Source organism: Engystomops pustulosus, chromosome 3 (assembly GCF_040894005.1).
Source record: "Engystomops pustulosus chromosome 3, aEngPut4.maternal, whole genome shotgun sequence".
NCBI lineage: Eukaryota > Metazoa > Chordata > Amphibia > Anura > Leptodactylidae > Engystomops > Engystomops pustulosus.
Genome location: NC_092413.1, coordinates 153,391,290 through 153,413,362, shown reverse-complemented (window position 1 = coordinate 153,413,362; position 22,073 = coordinate 153,391,290). Strand labels below are relative to the sequence as shown.

Genomic DNA, 22,073 nt, shown 5'->3' with positions numbered 1-22,073 from the left:
AATATATGGCATTTTTGCAGCACATTCATTACAATGAGCCACTGGCTCATTGTAACGAATCTGCAGATGCCAGATAGTCTCGGGGCAAACGAAGACCCGAGGCTACCATGGCAACCGATCGCCGCCCACCGATGACGTTCGGGGGCGCAGCGATCGCATTAAAGATGGCGGCGCCCGCGCGCTGCCGTCTTTTAAACGCCGCCGGCGTTGAAAGGGTTAATAGCCGCGGTCGGTGCTTGCACCGACCACGGTTATTAGCGGTGGGGGTTTGCTGCATAATCCAACAACCCCCATCTCTGTATGAAGAGGACTCAGTCCGTGAGCCCTCTTCATACATCCCTTATACCTCTGCGCCGTAGAGCTACGGCGCAGAGCGTTAAGGGGTTAATCTGCCATACATAAACATTTCTTCAATCAGATGTCATTAAATTTTTTTTACCTGTATGAAGATAATTTCTCATAAGTGTAGTCATACGGTCCCTTAGAAACAAGACTGTGTCCATGGATACGACCACCTCTATTGGTCAGGGATTGCACAAAGAAACAGTTGTGTCTGGGAGTTACTGCAGATCCTCAAACTGTCCGGTGGTACTAATTGCTGAATCCATGTGGTCAGGCAGGACTCAATAGCCCATATCTGGCCACTGCTGCCAAAATGTGAGGTGGTCATATCTGAGGAAGCTATCTTGTTTCTAAGGGACGACATGGCTACGTTTATGAGAAATTATCTTCACACAGGAACATTTTTTTAATAACATCCAATTGAATAAATGTTTACATAAGGCAAATGAATTAAATTAAATGTAAATGGCCAGATGGGAATACCCCTTTAAGTTTCAGTCCCTCCCTTCCTCCAAGTTCAAAATCTAAAATAATTTACAAAAATGATATAATGCATAATTATAATTTTCTTACTATATGTACAAACAAAGTCAAAATCCTGAACGCTGTAAGATTGTTTATTTACTACTGATTTATAGGATTGTAAGATATTAATTTTGGTTGGAATTTGGAAGTGAAAGGGGTTGTTCTCAGCATGTTCTAGCAAATATCTGTTATTGTTTGTGTAATGAAAAGTTATAAAAATTTCCAATATACTTTCTGTATCAATTCTTAATGGTTTCCAAGATCTTTGGAACAGGAAGCTTCATTGTTTAATTCCTGTAGATAAATAATGGTCCATGGCCAGGTGAGCTCACGCAGGTGCACATTGCATGAAAGCAAGCAGAGATATAGGTAAATGTGAGGAATTGATACAGAAAGTATATTGGAAAATTGAATAACTTTTCATTACACAAACAATATCAATTATTTGCTGTAATGTGCTTAAAGTAGACAACCCCTTTAAAGCCACTGTTATGCACTTTCTAATATTGTAATATTTCTTTATTTGTTAATATTAGGAGTTGATCATTGAGAATAGAAAGCTTTGGCTCCTCATTAAGAGATGTTTCAACTATAAATCAAAAAGTAAATACCGAAAAATTATAAGAGATGTTGAAATGGATCAAAACTGGCCACCTATCAACCGAAAATATTGTACCAAACCAGTCATCAGACATGAAGCAAGTGTGGCCTACAACAATCCAGCTTTTGAATACAATTAAATACTTAAGTAGCTTGATTTATGGGAGATTTAAGGAATATGTCTTTAAATTACAAATACCTGGAGCAGAACAATATATATTCAGTATGGGTGATTATTACAGCATACATTTACAATATGTGATCTATTATGTTGTCTTTTCAATCATCAGCTGTTGACAATAAGTAATAATATATTGTTACCTTGTGTATAATATATTATATACTTATATATACTTAATATATAATATAATGCGTCCTTATTTCATTTTTTTGTACAGTATGTTATCTTTAAACAAATTTAAAAGTTTCAAATATGTTGTTGGCACCAATGACAGTGATATGTATTTTGAGATTATTTAATAAAATAGACCCTTTTGCTACCTCTGTATCTTTATGTTACACTTTCCCAGGATCGGGCTATGATGGGGCAATCAGTGAAATCAATTGAATTAGAGTCTAACGTTTGTCACCCCTGTCAGCTTTGAAATGGGGATGCAATACCTGAGTAAATTCCCCCCCCCCCCCCTTCACCTTGTTCAAACCAAACAAAATTGGTGTCAAACGTTTGTGCTACGTTTGTGTTCCTTTGTGGCGCTATCGTCAATGCCTTTTCATTGGTTACATTGGCCAACATACATGAATTTTGTATACATAGTAGAAAAAGTATAGATTATTGAAGCTTTATTCATTAAAGTAAATTACCAGACAAAAAATCTTGAAATTTCACTGAAATATACTGTCAAACTTCACTGCATAGGAATTATTAGTGCTGGCAATGAAGTCCCTGGTAGCTTTAAATATTTCTTTTAAGTGAGCTTCCTCTAGTGGCAGATACCTGAAAATACAGAAATTAATGACTGAAAGCAAAATTTTAAGGTACCAACCTTTCAAAACATATGCCTTGTTTGCCTTCCTTTTATATATAACTACAATATCAACAAGTATCCCTGATCTAGGCACATGGGAAACTAGTTTATTTAAGTTGCCTCCAGGCCAGTCCAGTTTGATTATCACAGCTTGTTGCTCAATCGAATGCTACATGAATAGGTTCACTTTATAGCTTGTACATGGTTAGTCGTGTGGTTATACGTGATTATCAATGTTATTTATTCTCCTTTTGTGCTGGTTCATGGTACTGTACATGAATGGTTTGCTCTTATTATTTGCTTACAAATAATAATTTGTAATTTATTATGTTGTGTTAATAAAATGGCTGCTGGCCAGTAAAACCAAATTGCAGGTGGTGAGTGTTTCATTTATCACAGCTAGGGATTGATGCTTCCTGTAGATTATGTGGAGGTGCTACAGATTAGAATAAATAATCCCTGTTCCTATTGCTGTCTGATTTGATATATGTCTTGATCCAATAAAGCAGTACCGGACCATATACTGCGCCATACACACTTAAGATCTATTTCTCATAAAATAGTAAGGGGTTGTATATATAAACTATACACAACCACCACTAAAAATTTCCAGCCCCTGATTTACATATATTGTGGCCCCCCTTCCCCTGCCACACATTACTTTCCCATCTTATACTACTACAACACATCTTAAATGCATACACTCAGGATTATCAGGGGTATGGGCTATAAAGAGATTGTGGCCTCCCCAATGGACTAGAGTTTTTAGAACATAAAAACAGCAAAATAAAAGTTTTATACAGAAAATAACTCCATAACTACATAGATACAGAACCAAAATACAAACAAATACATAGCTACGGTAACAGCACCAAGTTTACTACGTAGATAAACCAAGATTACTACATACGTATGGTTTCAGAACTAAGATTACTACATAGATAAAATTTTGAGAACCAAGATTACTACATAGAAACTGCACAGATAAGTTATCAGAACCAGTTACTACATACAATAATACTATTCTCTTGCTACCCAAGAAATCACTGTTATGCCACCATAGTAGCCAATATAGTAACTGTGAATCCACAATAGCTAATATATCAACATAACTTCACAGTAACTATATAGTATCCAATATAGTTACAGGATAATATTATATTAACTGTAGACACTTCACAAGGAATCAGGAAGGGATCCATGTCTGGATGACTTCTCAGTGCTAGAACCCATCCTCCTCTCTCTAGGTGCCAACTTCAGACACAAACTCAGGTCCTTGCAGAAAACAAACAGGTGAGTAGGGAGGAAATAAGTGGTTAATAAGGGGTGTATTTTATGGGAGCAGGACTGATTACTTCTCTCTGCAGCAGATTAAAACTTTAGGCTAAGGCACCTGTGAGGAGCACAACATGCTCCTACTTAGGTCATAGAGAGGGTGGGGGTTTCTCTTCCTGTCCTTCTGTCTGAAGGTGCTCACTCAATTAATGGAGGGGGGGGGCTGCCACTGCTTTCCTGGTCAGGCCTGTGACAGAAGCCCCTGTATTACCCCCCTGACAATACATCTTACATCAAATGGATACTACAACTTGGACAATTAATACAACCGGGAAACAATTTATTTAGAACAAATACTAGAAAATTAGATTAGAAACACTATTCCAGTGTATGATATTGCATACCTGTACTATTGTAATATTTATATCCTCTATCTAAAAATAACAGCAGGAGTTACAGTCACACCCCTTTAGTGGTGCGGGGAGGGGGTCCTGTATCCTCATGAGTGATACAGGACTCATAAGTGATCTTTTGATTTGTTTTTGTGTTTTATCTCATGTTATTTTAGCTTGACTATTGGATCCATTTTTTTAAAAGAGTAACACATCACTTATTAATAGCAGAACTTTCTGTTTCTATAGTATTTGTTTAACATGGGTGATTTTTTAGTGGAACTATACTTGATGAATACTTAATACATAAAATTTTTAAAACTACATAGTGTAAAAGGTGGTGTATTGCGGAATTATTTTCTTCTTTTCATAATATTTTATGTAAAGTATCTGTTTGCCAGCAGATCTAAATCTAAGGCCCCAAATTAATAGTAAAGTAGTATATTCATAGTACCCTACATTTTTGTTCATCATTGCTCTGGGTCACATAATTTAATCCAATAAAATATAATTATAAATTACCAGTAGCTGTCCACAGTAGTAGAAGACATCCCACTATATTACTACAGTATCATGTAGTATTTTCTACAGTTGTACAGTTTATACCTCTGCAGGCAATATAAATTCATATAGTTAGCTTGAGGTGTGATATGAGAACTATGCTGAACATCATTGTCAGCAAGTACACAATGAATGACTAATGCACTGTGGACAAGTCTTCTACCTGGCACAATACTGTGAAGCATGTCTTACTGTTCTTATTCAAATGAAGATTATGCAAGTATTAACGTCGAGAAACACCCCAGTATTCTGAATCATTCCCTGAAAAGGAGTGTAAGCAGAGTGTCTATATTTCTCTACTGTGATCGAGAAGAGAAGGATACAACAAAACGTGTGACAGGACCATGGGGATTCTGACACAGGATGACTCCAGAACTCTTCTCAATAAAGGACAGGACAATGAGATGGTAATAGTTCTAAGAACTACTTTTCCCTTTTTGGAGTTTTCATTCAATGTTTTCTTAGATCTAGTTAGGATACTTGCATAGTGATATTAACAATAGACAATTGATTAGGCATTTGTGGGAGGATATTGTACAAGCAAATAGCTTGAATGAAATCCATTAATGGGAATGTTTCATATTGAAAATGTAGTCTTATCTGCCGAATAAGTTTTTCATGAAAATTTTCAGCAAAAATTATTTGCATATAGGAGGGTGTGTGTCCAGTGGGTGTTCCTACTCAACAAAAAACATATGTTGATAAGGAAGGATTTCTATCACTGGGGAGGAGCAGCCACTATATTACTTAACCTAGAATGGAATTTTTATGGAGTTTAAAATAAGAAGTTAATTTGGTCTTTGTTTTTTTTTTATTTTGAGAAATAGAGATAATTCACTACTAATGTAACTTCCTATTAGTTAATGTAGCCTTAAAAAATGATTTTCCCTAATGATGTCCTAATGAAATTAAAATTAACTCAACTTAGCAAACAAAAGCAGTTTAATGATTAAGCAGTCTTCACTTCTGAGTACCTTTACTTTCTGAAATGAACAGGTGTAAACGTTTTGATTCATTTGGCCAATTAATAAAAATGAATAAAAAACGTTATGCTCCAGGCACCAAACGGTAACTGCGACCAGATCATGGCCACAATAGAGGTCTATGGCACCAGGTCTCGATGTGTTGAGCACACCATGTCACCCTGCCCCGTAAACACTTTCTATGCAGAGAAGAAGGGTGAGGAGCATTTACCCCCTCCCTTATCTCCACCCTTCTGTGTGCTAACCCAAAGTTACAACCGCGGTGAACATGCAGTTGTGTGCATGAAGTTCAAAACAGTTACAACACTGAACCGCCATGGGATTGATAGATATGGGACATCCATAGAGGATTATTTTCAGCTGTGCATATTCTGATATTTGCACATTGTGTCCAGTTCATGGATGAAGCTTCATCACTATACTCTAGAAGACAACTGTGGTGGGAAACACAATTGAAGGATATGTATTAGGTTTCATTTTATACTTCAAATTATAGACCCAATTAAAAATACTTCCATAAAGCAGTCATTGCAGGTGCTGCATTCCCATCATGTGAGGCGGAAGCAAATTGAGTTCTGTGGTTTCTTGATTTCTTAATCTGAAGCCGTAACTAATTAATTCTTAATACTTCTTTGGTTTAAGCAACCTACACAAATAGAAAAACAATGGTCCATTGTGTAATCTTTCTCAGTAAATATGCAGTATGGTTCATACCTGGTAAATGATTATGATATAATTATTGTTGGGACATTACACCACTTCTATCCTACATTGTGACAAGCAGGAGCAATAGATTTACACCCCTGGAGTGTTATCAATGCTTAGAAAAGCTACTTAATATTTATAGTGAACTATAGTAAGATACTTTATCATATAAATATACTCCTGTGTCCTTCTTATTCCTCTGCCATCTTCCCTTTCTCAGGTAAGTAATGTAAATCATTTTCTGTCCTGTATCTACTGACAGAGATATACAAGTCTGATAAAGGATCTAACGACTTAACTCTTTACAGACAGTCCCCGTATAGTGAAATCTCCTTAGATATCTGAATGATCAAGGCACTACAGCTACATTCACACAGAAGAGATCCTCATTTGGAGATACTTAGTATAAAGCACAAGTGTTTATTAGAGGAAAACTCCTAAACCTTAGGCTACATTCACAAGACCGTATGAATTCTCCAGTCCCGTATTTACGGGCCGTATGAGCCCGTATATACGTGACGTTTTTCATCCGTATGCAGCACGTATTTAACCCGTATTTTATACGTGCCCATAGACTTCTAGGGCATACAGAACTGAAATACAGGAGAAAATAGGACATGCTTCATATTTTTATGCGGCTAGTATACGGTACGGTGCGCTCCAGTGTCAAAAACGGCAATATAAATGGTTGGACGTATTGTCCATTGAAATGAATGTGGCCGTATGTAACCCGTAAAAAACGGTACGTATAGGGCCTTTTTCATACGTCCATGTGAATATACCCTTAGGGTGTGAATATACTGCACATTCATGACACGGCTGAGATATAGCTCTGATGCAGCCTGCTACATTCAGTTAATGTATTTTACAGAAAATTCATAACAAAATTGTTATTTAGTGACGACCACATCATGATGGCAATGTATATCCTCTCCCTTAAATTGGTTGTGTGTGGTGATTTTGAGCTTCTAAAACAAGAATTAAATGGGTTTCCCAGTAAAATCATATTGATAACCTGTCTATAGGATAAGTCATCAATATAAGAACAGTGAGGGTCTGACATTCAGAACTTTCATCTACATTCTATTTAATAGTAGCTGGAGTGCAGTTCTTAGAGTTAGACACTATACAGAGAATGGAGTCGATAGGCTGGTAGGCGATCACCATCAATCAGATTTTGATTCCTTTACCTTATTGAATCAGTCATCAATATCATTCTCCTACTGTATTTGCAGTGGTCATTAATTTTACCATTATGAATTTCTTTATTGATGATATTCAATATTCTTTTTAAATATGTAAATATTCATTCCTCCTCAAGAAGATTAAATATAATCCAAATCTAAAAACTTTTAATCAAGAATGTAATTGTTTTTCTGCATTATACAGGAAATTTTTGGATACAGGACAGTTCAATGGCAGAACACCCTTTGCATTGCAGGATACATATTTTCATTTGGATTGCTTTGGCTTTTATTTTACTGGAAACCGGAATGGGAAATCTGGGCTTGCTGTTCCCCATGTACACTTCAAGAGGCAAATGTTGTACTGCTTAGGGAAACGGTAAGCACATCATTGTTAGCAATGTTTCTTGTAGAATACCGTTTTTAATTTAATTCTTTTGGGACTTGCATTTACTAGCCACTGTTTGTTATTATTAGTGTAGATTGCAATATGTGAACTTACCTGGACAATGCATTATGTATTTAGAAATTATATTCCCCTTCTAAAAAAACACTGTGAAGCATCTTATCCAAGAACTGTATGTTGTGTTAGCTCTAGTTATTCCTTCCTAAAAATGTATAAGCAAATGGACAACTGAATTTTCTTTATCAAATAGGCATGTCCCTTCACAGTCTGACAACGTCAAAGTAGTACCTGCTTGTCATAGTCATTTTTGTATTCATGCTTATTAAAGCAAACCTGTCACCACACTAACCCCCCTTCCCCAAGTCTACTAACCTTACCTTCTTCTATAATATGTACATCCCCTGGAGGTATTTTTAGCATATTTCTAGGTTGTAATATTAATGAAAAATCCTCTTTTATGCTTTGTAGGAAGCAGTCAGGTAACCCTACCTCCAGCAGTCAGGTAACCCCACCTCCAATAGTCAGTATGCTCCGCCCACTCCATGCACCTGGCCTAGCCCTGCCTCCTAGATCTCCAGATAGCAAGAGACGGACATGACAATTAGGAGGCAGGGCTGGGAACTCAGAGCAAACTAACTGCAGGAGGCAGGAGTACCTGACTGCAAGGGGTGGGTTTACCTGACTGCAGGGGGCGGGATTACCTGACTGCAAGGGGCGGGGTTACCTGACTGTCTGAAAGCTTGCTACAAAAGAATAAAAGATAATTTTTCATTCATGCTGAAACCTAGAAATGGGCTAAAGTCCATTTTATTTTTACACAAATTACCCTGGAGTTTCAATTTATGCAAAATAATAATATTTCTTTTTTTTTTTTACTATAATATGTCTTGACAGGATGAGTACAAGCAATGCTGTACAAAAAAGGTTCAGTGGACCCAGCTCTCTGAGCTGATCTCAAATGAGCTCATAAGTGTGGATGGCAATTGTTTTATCAACAAATCCATCATAAAGCCAGGACTGAAGGTATGTTGAATCCTTTTGCACAATTTAAACATTTTGGGGTCTCAGGAGCAGAACCAGGCCTCCAGCTGTCAGAAAAAATAGGAACATCTAAAAGATAATCTTTAATTAAGTCATTTTAAAATCATGTTATAGTTAACCACTGCTAACATATAAAATATACATAATCTCTCTATCAGCTACACTATTCTCCAACAACAGCGTTACTTACAATCACCGTATTGTGTGGGGCCAGAAACATTGCATTTGCATTCACATCTTACAAACTTTTCCATGGTGTGTACATCCCACTTATATCTATATTTTCTTACATTGTGTTTATGCATGTGCATTGCACACCCAATGTTCACTGAATTTCCGCAGAATGTTAATGCAATGTGTGAACACAGATGAACATAATGAGATCACAATCTGTGCTCCACAATAGCTTATCTTATATTGTCTGCTGCTGATTGGACAGTATTAGAGAATATTAGCATAAAGCACACCTCCACATTCTGCTTTAGCTCCTCCTCTCTGACAGAAGAAATGGATTACAATCGTCAGATACTGAGATTGATATCTCTGCAACCGTGGGGGCCAGAAAGAAAATTCTAAGTGCCCCTACATAATGGTATGTTAATCTCCATGTGTATAAGAGGCTGAGAGGTCCTATTCTACTACCATTCCTTATTGCATTTGTTACTTGGTAACTTTCAGTTGCTACTGGTGCAATGGTCCTAGCTCTAAACAGTGAGTGCTAATGCAATCAAATTTTATATGTAGTGAAATAACAGCTTGCCACGTGAGAGATATACCAGTGTATCTTACTGTTCCAGCTTGGCAGCCAGAACTTTGTCTAAGCCTCAATATAAATATTTAATTAACCATGAATATACAGAGACATCTCTAACTTGGCAGATACCAGTCATTGTTTGTCGGGATAATGCCTCAGTTATTTATTTCCAAGAAGTTACAAAGAAACCAAACAGTAACAGATATTTTTAGAAATCTGCAGGTACAGGAGGATTTAAAACCTTTGGTTACCAAATACCATTCAGTGACTGGCAAAGAATTGGTTGGAGCAGCCAACTATTCTCTCCAAGTCCCTGGCTACAGCATTGGTTGGGAGTTAGCCATATGACATAACCACTGACCACTTATCCTCTGATGACCTTTGTCAGAGTTACACACCCAACTATTGTAGAGTGACACGAGATCAAATGTTATTACAAGCATTGAAATTACTTAATCGATAGAGATTAACATTGACCTTTTAAGTGTTCAGCTAAGGCCAGTAATAGGTTGCTGAATTGACTGAGTAACAGTTCTGTCTATAGTACATATACAGGCGGTCCCCTTCTTAAGAACACTCAATTTACAGACTTATGACCCCTAGTTACAAACGGATCTCTTGATGTTGGTAATGTACTATACTTTAGCCTTAGGTCACAATAAACAGCTATAACAGTTACCAAAGGTAATTCACTGGTAATCCTGGTTCTTATAACAACCAGACATTTTTAAAATCCAATTGTCACAGAGATCAAAAAAAAATTTGGCTGGGGTTACACTGATAAAATATACAGTTGCGACTTACATACAAATTCAACTTAAGAAAAAACCTACAGAACCTATCTTGTATGTAACCGGGAGACTGCCTGTACTGGTCTTGATCCTACATCATGTCTTTAACCCCTTAACGCTCTGCGCCGTAGCTCTACGGCGCAGAGGTATAGGGAATGTATGAAGAGGGCTCTCGGGTCCTCTTCATACAAAGGTGGGGGTTGTTGCATATTGCAGCAACCCCCCACCGCTAATAACCGCGGTCGGTGCTTGCACCGTTCGTGGCTATTAACCCTTTGATTGCCGCCGGCAAAGTCGCCGGCGGCATTTAAATGATGGGGGCGCGGACGCCGCCATCTTTATTACGATCGCCGCGCCCCCGAACATCACCTGGGGGCGGCGATCAGTTGCCATGGTAGCCTCGGGTCTTTGTTTGAGCTAGTGGCTCACTGTAATGAATGAGCTGCAAAAATGCCATATATTGCAATACTGTAGTATTGCAGTATATGGTAGGAACGATCTGACCATCTAGGGTTAATGTACCCTAGATGGTCTAAGAATTAGTGGAAAAAAAAAGTTTAAAAAATAAAAAAAATTAATAAAATATTAAAAATTCAAATCACCCCCCTTTCGCTAGAAAGGTGGGGGTTGTTGCATATTGCAGCACCCCCACCGCTAATAACCGTGGTCGTTGCTTGCACCGTTTGCGGCTATTAACCCTTTGACTTTGCCGGCGGCATTTAAAAGACTCTGCCAAATCACCCCCCTTTCGCTATAACTGATATAAAACATACTAAACAGTAAAAATCACAGACACATTAGGTATCACCGCGTCCCAAAATGCCCGATCTATCAAAATATAAAACCGGTTATGGCCGGCGGTGACCTCCGAGACGGGAAATGGCGCCCAAATGTCCGAAATGCGACTTTTACACCTTTTTACATCACATAAAAAATGGAATTAAAAATGATCAAAATGTCGCACAGACCTCAAAATGGCAGCAATGCAAACGTTGGATCATTTCACAAAAAATGACACCTCACAGAGCTCCGTGCACCAAAGTATGAAAAAGTTATTAGCTTCAGAAGATGGCAATATATTTTTTTTACTTTTTTGTACACATTCGTTTAATTTTTGAAAATGTATTAAAACACAATAAAACCTATATAAATTTGGTATCAGCGCGATCGCACTGAACCAAAGAATAAAGCTGAGGTGTTATTTTGAGGGCACGGTCAAAGTCGTAAAAACTGAGCCCACAAGAACGTGCAGTTTTTTTTCAATTTTTCCACATTTGGAATTTTTTTTCAGCTTCGCAGTACATGGCATGTTAAAATAAATAATGTTACAGGAAAGTAAAATTTGTTACACACAAAATAAGCCCTCACACAGGTCTGTACACGTAAAAATGAAAAAGTTATGGATTTTTGAAGTTGGAGAGCGAGAAATGAGCGGAAAAGCCCTGCGTCCTTAAGGGGTTAAGCCTCATGAAGGTCATGCTTGATGTCAAGGGGGATGCCTTGCAAAGTAGCTAAAAGAGGAGTGGTCTTCCTTATCCCATCCTGGAAAACCTAACTGCATATTTTCCTAGTATAGATGTACATCAGAGAAAACATTATTTTCCTTATGGTGTTTGGTACAAATGTTTTGTTTTATTACAATAATATATACATTCAGATAACATATCACTATGTAAGCAGCTTGTCTTTCAGGTCAATTGTAAAAATTCTGTTTCTTTGTCATTACAGGTTAGAAGCATTTTGGTGCAGAAAATCAAGTATGTCTGGTTACATTCAGAGGAACGCTTCCAAAAAGCAGGGTATGTGGAAACATTAAAGGACACCTGTCATCAGGTCTGTGTCACTAGTCCTGTCTCCTCTACCTGTTGGAGCAGCTCACAAGAATCCCATCCCAGCCTTTATCTAGCTATTTCATACATTATTCATTGTAAAATCATCTATTCTTTATCATGTAAATGAGGCTGGTCACATGGTCAGAGGCAGTGATGTCACCCCTGTTACCCCTCCCCTCTCCTCCCCCTGCTCATGTCTGTGTGTAATGTATAGTAAAGCATGGCTAGTGTGTGTGCTGCATCCTCCTAATATACAGGTGAGAGACACAGACATCAGCTACACATGAATCTGACATGTTCTGCTGTAACATGGCTGCCTGGAGCTGCTGTATCTCTCCTAGACACACACACATGCTGCAGGGGGCGTGGCCACCAGCACCAGGAAGCACATCATTATACAGCCTCACATCATTATACAGGCTGTCAGTCATGCACTGGGGGTGTGGCTGTGCCTCCCACTCATGAATAGAGTGGGAAGCTTGAATATGCTAATGCTTCATTGGACATTTCACAGGTCATTTGCATATAGCTTTAGGACCTTATTGCTCAGGTTTACAGGCATGTAGAGGGACAATGAAGGGATAGAGGCAATGCTCTCTAATGGCAGTTTATGAAAATATATTTATTTTAGGGGGGTTATTTTGCATGACAGGTTCTCTTTAAGGAATTATCACGGGATAAACTTACCATTTTAAAATGTTTTTCACTTTCCTAGTCAAATTGTAAAACTACTGCCATAATTTTAGATAAGGCCCCCAAATATATGCCATAAATATTTATTTTACACTTACAATGTTAGATTGTGCCTCCTACTTACAGCAGAGCTGGTATGTGGGGGCGACACACTGGGCAAACAGGGCATAGAATGTATTGCCCTTTTAATACCCCAGGTGACGATGCTTATCATCTATCTCCCATCTATTTATCTATCTATCATCTATCTGTCTAGTTATCTATCTCCCATAATGTGTCTATTTCCTGTCTATATATCTGTCTGTATAACCATTTATCTATTTAGCTTTTTGTCTATTTATTTTTCTATTATTTTTTTTAATTACCTATCTGTCTCCTATCTATTATCTCTCATATATATCTATTTCCTATCTATGTATCTATCTATGTATCTATCTATATATCTATCTATGTATCTCTCTATCTATGTATCTCTCTATCTATCTATCTATCTATCTATCTATCTATGTATCTCTCTATCTATGTATCTCTCTATCTATCTATCTATCTATCTATCTATCTATCTATCTATGTATCTCTCTATCTATGTATCTATGTATCTATCTATCTATCTATCTATCTATCTATCTATCTATCTATCTATCTATCTATCTATCTATCTATCTATCACCTATTAACCTAGCAATCAATCTTTTATGTCTCTTCTATTGTACCTTGCATATTTATCTCTAATATCTATCTATCTTTTATCATCTATCTAGCTATCTATATATAATCCACTTTATATTTCTGCATCTATTAATCTACCTATAAATCTATCAGCTTTCATCTTTATCTTATATCATCAATCTACCTATCATCTCCTATAAAATTGTCAAATTATATTTCACACCAATTAAAATTGGTTGTCACACACAAACAGCTTTTTTTCATTTATTTTTTGCTCCCCACCTTCAAAAATGTATAACTTTTAATTTTGCAGTGTACAGAGCTGTATGAGGGCTTATTTCTGTGTAACAAATTGCACTTCGCAGTAATCATTTTTATTATTCCATGCCTTGTACTGGGAAGCAGGAAAAAAATTCCAAATGCTTTGAAATCGGTAAAAAACCACACTTTTGTGCCATTTTCTTGTGGGCTCGGTTTTTATGACTTTTACTGTGTATACCCAATAACACCTCTACTTTGTTCTTTGGTTCAATGGGATCATGGTGACAGTAAATTTACAGGTTTTATTGTGTTTTAAAGCATTTTTAATAATCAAAACCTTGTTCTGATGATGATGACTTCTTCATACTTCGGTGTACAGAGCTGTGTAAGGTGTCATTTTATGTGAGACATGATGGCATTCTCATTGCTACCATAGACACTGAGACACTACTCTCATGGAGACTGGGTGACATGCTTTATCAGTGCTTCACCAGATCTCCATTTCAGCTGTCAGCAGGCCCGGTTCTAGACAAAGTGGGGCCCTGGGCAAAACTAAAAGTGGGGCCCTAAAATAAAAACTATTTTATAAACAGTCACAGTCAGCAAGAGGCTCCCTTTAATATGGTAAAATAAACTGTAATTTTGGAGAATTTTATAGGAGCTAGACAGATGATAGGGATATTGATGGGCAGCACGGTAGCTCAGTGGTTAGCACTACAGCCTTGCAGCGCTGGTTAACATCTGCAAAGAGTTTGTATGTTCTCTCTGTGTCTGCATGGGTTTCCTTTGGTTCCCCTGGTTTCCTCTCACACTCCAAAAAATTACTGGTAGGTGGATTATACTGTGGGGCCCATTGGGGACAGGGACCGATATTTTCTGAAAGCAGACACTTGCCCCGTTTTCAAAATTGCATCAAAGAGTTTACAGAAATAAAACCTATATCATTTTGAAAGCAGACAACCAGGCGATGCATTTGGCAATTAACATTTACAATTTCCTCTAAAATATGTACAAATCCAGATACTTATATAAATAAAATATACTTTCCTAAAACAGTAAGATGTGAGGCGATTATACATATCCCACACGTGTATATTCACCAAAATATGCAGCAGAGGGAACTGCAGAAAATTGCACTGAGCCTCACTCAGATCTATCATTGTGCGCTCCCTTACACAATGGTCACCCAAATAAATAACTATATATCCATAACCCAAGCTAATGAGATAATAATAGTCACGTTTAGATGTCGCCATAGTATTATCCGCACAATAACAGAGCCCTCCGCGCTTCATAAGAATTTGAGTGAGAACGTCATAAAATAGGTATAAATAATGGAGGATGGTGGGAAATAAAAACTTTATTCCAGAACATGTGGGTGGTTTTGGTGTTACATATAACTTTATAGACATGTTCTGGGTCGTGGTGTTAATATGTAGTCACATTAGGCGAAGAGGATCGAATGTTCATCGTATCAGTCAATTTTACAAATAAAATAAACTATCACAAAATAAAAGGCAATAAGAGAGAAACTGTGTTCTTAGATAGTTCTGCATAGAGAAGGGTTAAAAACCTTATCAGAATGTAGTAACATATAAAGTGAATATTTTCATTATCTGTGAGGTTTCCAAGAGTCAGGAAAACGGAGCTAAAACGGAGCCGTTGGGTTTGATTTTTTTATATATAAAAATGGCACCTGATATTCTCACTTTAAACCTGAATATCTCTGGATCCATGGCACTTAGAAACAAAATTCAAGATTCATTTGAAAGGAGAGATTCTCCATTTTCAGGGGGCCCTGGGCAATTGCCACCTTTGCCTACCCATAGCGCCGGCCCTGGCTGTCAGGAGGGTCTGGCAGTGCTGGATCCTCCTGATTTTCGAACTACAAAATGCAAGCACTTTTTAGCAAGATTTTTTTTTTTTCTGAAAAGTGTGTCTTCCAGTCCAAAAAATGTGCTCACAAGTTTCATTTAAGTGCTCTAAAAAGGGTTTTTTTTCTATTACAACCTACAATAGTAAATCCCTGAATGTTCATGAAGTGATTCATCATTCCATTTACTTACTTTAGTGCTGTCTGCAAATGTTCTGTAGATCTTTGTTTACATGTCTGAAGACTGATGAATAGGAAGGGTTGCATAGGTATAACTCATCCTACTCTGCCTCCTCCCCTTTTCCTGTGTCTTTCAGTGAGAAGGCCTGTAAGAGACACAGTGGGTAATGCTATCAGGACAGGGAGAGTCAGGAACAGGAGGTTGTTATCTCCCCCTCTCCTCCCTCAGCACTTCCCCCTATGTGCATCTGTTGTAATCTTACTGCACCAGAGGAAATTTCAGCACACAGCGCGAGGGGGAAGAGTATACTTTGCACAGTATAACAGCCTGTGCACCTGCAGCATGGAAGGCTCCTGGTAGCACCCCCAGAATCCCTCCAGGGTCATTAGCATAATAAAACTTATTTTAGAAGGAAGGAGGCCATGGATAACAAGATTGTTTATCATGCTGGATTTTGATTATAGATTTCCTTTAGGTATAAAATCAATATCTATGGAATTGGATCCTTATCTAATATAATGGCAGTAGATTTAAATTCGACTAGAAAGGTGGCCAACCAATTTAACCATTTCATTACCAGCCAACATAAAAATATGTACCAATCCACCAAAACCTTGTCATTTGAGGCTTTTTCTCTGGGATGTCACTCCAATTACTCTTTCCTTAATAGGTGTTTCAAGAAATGTTGTTGTACTATTGGCAAGGTCAATTTTTACAATTTTTTTTATATGATATGCAAATAAAACGGAAGTTACAACATAAAGAATTATACCAACACCCTAAAACATATATTTCTGAAAGCAGACACTTGCAAGACCCATTTTCAAAATTGCATTTATGGACATCATGCAATTTTTATTCAAAGTGTACATTTTAAAGAAGTGCATAAAAATTGATGTAAAAAAATGTGCCCCCCAAAAAAGAAGAATTTGTTAAGCATCTCATAAATAGAAGAGAAGAGATAAAAATTTAATAGATACCTTATAGTCATATGTTTACATAAAGAAATCATCATTAAAATTGGTAAACTGGTATTCAGCTACACATATTAAGATGGTCACATTCTGCAAAATATAATAATTAAACAAATTTAAAAGGAAAAGCAAAAGTGTGTACAAAGACATTGCAGCGGTATCACGGAGAGCCGGCAGTGATTACGCAATATACATGCGATGCTGCCAGCTTTTCCAATAGGTCGTAGCTGACAGGGGCGTGCTGGGGGAGTGTCGGCCGGCCCCTTCATGAATAAGGTCTACTTCAACTGTAGAGGATACGCGGATCCAACCTCTTATTTGGTAAGAGGTCGGATCGGTTAAAACCACCTTCCCAAACATAAATTTAAAAAAAAATTGGTAGATATAGTAAGGGCTGGATTATAAGGAGCATATTTGGTGGGGGTCTTTTTGGGGACTGACAGGTCCTCTTTAAGGACACCCAACTTACAGATGACCCTAGTTAAAGACGGATCCCTCTGACCACTGTGACCTCAGGTGAAGCTCTCTCGATGCTTTACTTTAGTTCCAGGCTGCAAAGATCAGCTGTAAAAAGTGCTTATCCAATCAAAATCATCTTTTTTCATACAGTACAGCCAACCATGTATAAAAATATAACTTTATAAATAATACCAGGGCACAAAATCTGGTGGGGTCCCAACTGAATGTAACTTAGACAGTGGTGTACATTAATATTCTAAATGATCATTTATATTCCAAATTTTCTCCTACTTTCATGTTAGCCTAACTGGTGGCATAGCTGGCACAGAGGCAGTAGTACTGACTACTAATCCTAGTCGACACCACAGCCCCACGTGCCACTGCTTCTCTGAGAGTTCTCTCTCCTCTTCTCTCACAGATCGGGCCAAGTGGTCTTTAAAGAAGGAAAACTAATACTGATCAGCCAGGACTTGGCTGGAAACCAGTTCCGCCTACCAGTGTTAGGTACTAAGGTGGGGCATTAGGGGTCACTCTGCTTGCAGCGCAGCTCCCGAAAAGCACACTGCATGCAGAATGCAATTGTGTACGGCTGGGCAGGCACGCCCTCACTGTCAGAGCCAGTGGGTCACTGTCACAGAGGCAGGCAGACATGCAGTACAATGGCACCAGCGCTGTGCATTACTCCCAGCTTATAGCTGCGTGCACCCCTGGAGCCCTTCCTATAATTCGGCCCTGGTAAATAATCACAACCACCTCCATACAACTTTGCAACAAATTGTGATAAATTCAAAAATGATGTAAAAAATAAGATTTTACGCTAAAAAATGTACAAATTTAAACTACTTAATAAAAATATATTGTCATTTATTAAAAACAGTAAGATGTGAGGAGTTCATACATACACTGCTTTAATATATTCACCAGGATATAGGGAAGGATAAATCTCTAGTGTACACTAAACTATGTGTGCACAAAATTGCACTTGGAATCAAAGATATTATTTTACACTCCCTTTTTAGATTCTGGCTGCTGAATTCTGAGCTTGCTGATTCCACCCAGAACAACTCTGCTGAGCTGTATTTTTTAGCCAACTTGCAGAGTTGATTTTCTTGGCTCAGCTGAGTGTCTGTTCTTAGGCTCTGTGTTGGTTCAGTTGTTTATTGAGTAATGAAGGGACTGAGTCAGTTGCTGGGGGTGACATCTGGGGGCTGGATACATTTCTAAAGCTCAGTTCACTCAGGACTGGTTATTGTTTCTTGAACTGTGTGAACTGTTGTACTCCTTTCTGTTTTCCTGTACCCCCAGCCTGAGCCAGAACCCTGTCAAACTTGGAAAATCTAACTTTTTTAAGGTTAACCCTACAAGAACTCTTTTTTTTTCAGGATGCTGGAAGATACTTACTCTTGTTCACAGATACACTCAAGATTTGGATTAGGTTTAAGTAGAGCAGAACAAAATTTAAGGTATCATCTATTGCTCATTTCTACTACTATTTATAGTGTTGAGCAGATCTGTTGAAGTTCAGGTTGGATGACTTTGACAAAACTCTGAGAAAATGGTTGGTAAGATACCTGGACTTGACCCTGGACCCCATTAACATAAATGGTGACCTTCACTTAACACCCAGAAATGGCTGTTACATGTTACAATTTAATAAGGGGTAGAAGATGAGATGGTTTGACATTAGACAGTCAGTGACAGTGGTATGAGACTATTTGACATTAGACATGCAGTGACTGTGATATGAGACTGCTTGATATCAGAAATGCAGTGACTTTGTTATGGGACAATTGGGGTTTAGACAGCCAGTGACTGTGGTATGAGACCATTTGAGATTAGACAGGCAGTGACTGCAGTATGTGACCGTTTGAGATTACACAGACAGTGACTGCAGTGTGAGACCATTTGACATAAGAGAGGCAGTGACCATTGTATGAGACCATTTGAGATTAGACATTGACTGGGGTAAAAGACTGTTTGACATTAGACAGTCATGGACTGAAGAATTAGACCTAAATTAGACCTAATTAGAGTCTAAAAGCTAGCTGAACGCAGGTCTGCTAAAGAAATGTGTTATAATTTTTCCCTCCAGTTATGTAATGTTGCACAATTATCATGGCCCCAGAATACATGTAGAAGGTCCTTAGTTATTGTGTTTATATACCATAATAGGCCAAAGATTCCATGATGTTATTGAGGTGCAAGATGTCTCCTATTTAGGTCCAACTTTAGACAACTGAACTTTTACAGAACTGCAAGATATTGCCAATAATAATATTGACAGATATTGTCTAATCTGACACATATAATTTTATATGTTGTACCAGCAACACGCACAGCTCCTCCTTGTGTCAACCCAGTTCCAACTTATTTTTTTGAACCTATAAAATAAAGAGTCTTTAAGATTTCCTTAGATCCAGCAAACAATGGGGGTCATTTACTAAGGGCCCGATTCGCGTTTTCCCGATGTGTTACCCGAATATTTCCGATTTGCGCCGATTTCCCCTAATCGCACGCGATCGAATTGTGGTGCATCGGCGCTGGCATGCATGCGACGGAAATCGGGGTGTGTGGATGAACGAAAACCCGACGGATTCGGAAAAACAGCCGCATTAAAAAAAAAATGTGTAGCGAAAATTGCACTTACCTTCACTCAGCCCGGCTCGGTGTATTCCAGTGCGTTCCGATGCTCTTCAGCGCAGCAGCACCACCTGGTGGACGGCTGAGGAACTACCTTAATGAATCCCGGCCGGATCCGAATCCAGCGCAGAGAACGTGCCGCTGGATCGCGAATGGACCGGGTAAGTAAATCTGCCCGAATGTCTGTGTTTTTATCAGCATGTTGAGCAATTCTCTAAAATTGCCAGTGTGAAGAAATGTACAGGGAGAGCCAAAAGTCCAAGAACACTCTTTTATCTAAATTGAAAATGATGAATCTGATACATCATTGAGGAAGGCTACATTTTAGACTCTGGGGCCTAGACCTTTTTAAACTCTGGAAAATAGCCTCCATCTTGAAGATACTATTTTAGATAATGAGGATACCTGCGCTGGCTATAAAATTAGGACTATTAGGTTCGGATAAACGCTATACCACTAACGGATCTACAATGATTTAAACATCAGTGTGCACGATGCACTAACCTGTAAGTGGCACCCCTCCTGTGTGGGAAGTTCGATTCCTTCCGTTTAGTGAGGTTTTGTCCCGTAGGTCTCGTAAATCTCATGTAGAGCAATAATCTTTTCGTGAGGTGTATTTCACTTCGGATAGCGTTTCCAAGCCAAGTAGTAATCCACAAAATGCAGATCGGCACGCGAGCCCCGGCCGGTGGCTTCACTGGATCTGACTAACAAGGTACCGGTGACGTCACCCTAGGTACGGTCCATCTGGTGAGACAAAAGGGTTTTCCACCGACGCATTGTCGAGAGCTCCAGCTCTCTTCCTCAGGGACCCTGAGGAAGGAGGGGTGCCAGGAGGGGTGCCACTTACAGGTTAGTGCATCGTGCACACTGATGTTTAAATCATTGTAGATCCGTTAGTGGTATAGCGTTTATCCGAACCTAATAGTCCTAATTTTATAGCCAGTGCAGGTATCCTTGTTTTTTACTTAAGTAGTGTTTGTAGCAGTGGAGAGGCACACTGTCCTTACCAGCGAAGGTTTTTTCCTTTCTCTTTTTTTGCTTATTTAAGCACTTTGTCCAACCCATCTACATCTTTGCGCCAGTGTATATCAAAAATACCCCCCTATTTTAGATAATGGACAAAGGAATAAGATGAAAAAAAATTACATTGATATGTATCTTAGTATTAAACTTGAATTCTTCAAGCACTAAACTTTTCATTTAACTAGTTGAATTTACTTTAAATATTTCCAAACTATCTCTTTTAGGAGAATTGTTTGTGGACCTAATGCCATTGAAGTTGAAGTTACTCCAGTGTGGAAACTGCTCTTCAAAGAGGTTAACTAACAAAATCTCTCGTGACCTTCTTCCAAACCAGTGTCCTAGCTATTACATGTACTGATGTTAATATGTGTTATATGTAGTACGTTAATATTCAAGCTTTGCATAATGAAGCAGAAGGTGGAAAATGTTACTAGTTATTTGTAGCGTTGTAGAGTGTGCAAGTGTTGTAAAGATGATCACTATCACCGAGCATGGTATAATCTTTAGTAAAGTATGCAAGTCTCCTTTCCACCTATTATTTTAGATGATCTATAGATTAAATGAATCTCTTACATTTGCAGAAGTTTTCAAAAAAATTGGATTCAAAGTAATGTGCCACAAAGAGCTTGAAAAACAGTATTTTAACCTATTCTTAACCTCTTCTTAATCAGCAGAAATTGACCTAATAAACCACAACTAGCATGTTGTCAAGAAGCTGAACACCTTCCAGATCATGTTTTGTTCATGACCTAGTGCGGTGGCATCATCCAGAAAATAAGCTCTGAAGTGAGATATAAACTGGTTGTATAAAGATAAGGAGGCAGAGATTTTAACACTGAAGTCAAGCTCTCTCTTCCTCAGAAGGCCCCCTTCACTGTAACTGATGGTCTTACATCCATAACCAGATCTCTTGAAGTCCG

General features: G+C 38.2%; 2 protein-coding genes across 2 annotated transcripts in view; both read left to right on the top strand.

The window, feature by feature from the left end:
- The window catches only part of LOC140122126 (probable cation-transporting ATPase 13A4), a 38,346-nt gene extending 35,525 nt beyond the window's left edge, over positions 1-2,821 (top strand). The window contains exon 30 of the mRNA XM_072142620.1: positions 1,404-2,821. Coding sequence (XP_071998721.1) covers positions 1,404-1,607 — 204 coding nt within the window. The 3' untranslated portion in view covers positions 1,608-2,821. The remainder of the gene's footprint in view (positions 1-1,403) is intronic.
- A 2,114-nt stretch (positions 2,822-4,935) lies between these two features.
- The window catches only part of LOC140122127 (probable cation-transporting ATPase 13A4), a 64,235-nt gene continuing 47,097 nt past the window's right edge, over positions 4,936-22,073 (top strand). The window contains exons 1-6 of the mRNA XM_072142621.1: positions 4,936-5,088; positions 7,759-7,932; positions 8,854-8,982; positions 12,274-12,344; positions 18,870-18,950; positions 21,378-21,447. Coding sequence (XP_071998722.1) covers positions 5,026-5,088; positions 7,759-7,932; positions 8,854-8,982; positions 12,274-12,344; positions 18,870-18,950; positions 21,378-21,447 — 588 coding nt within the window. The 5' untranslated portion in view covers positions 4,936-5,025. The remainder of the gene's footprint in view (positions 5,089-7,758; positions 7,933-8,853; positions 8,983-12,273; positions 12,345-18,869; positions 18,951-21,377; positions 21,448-22,073) is intronic.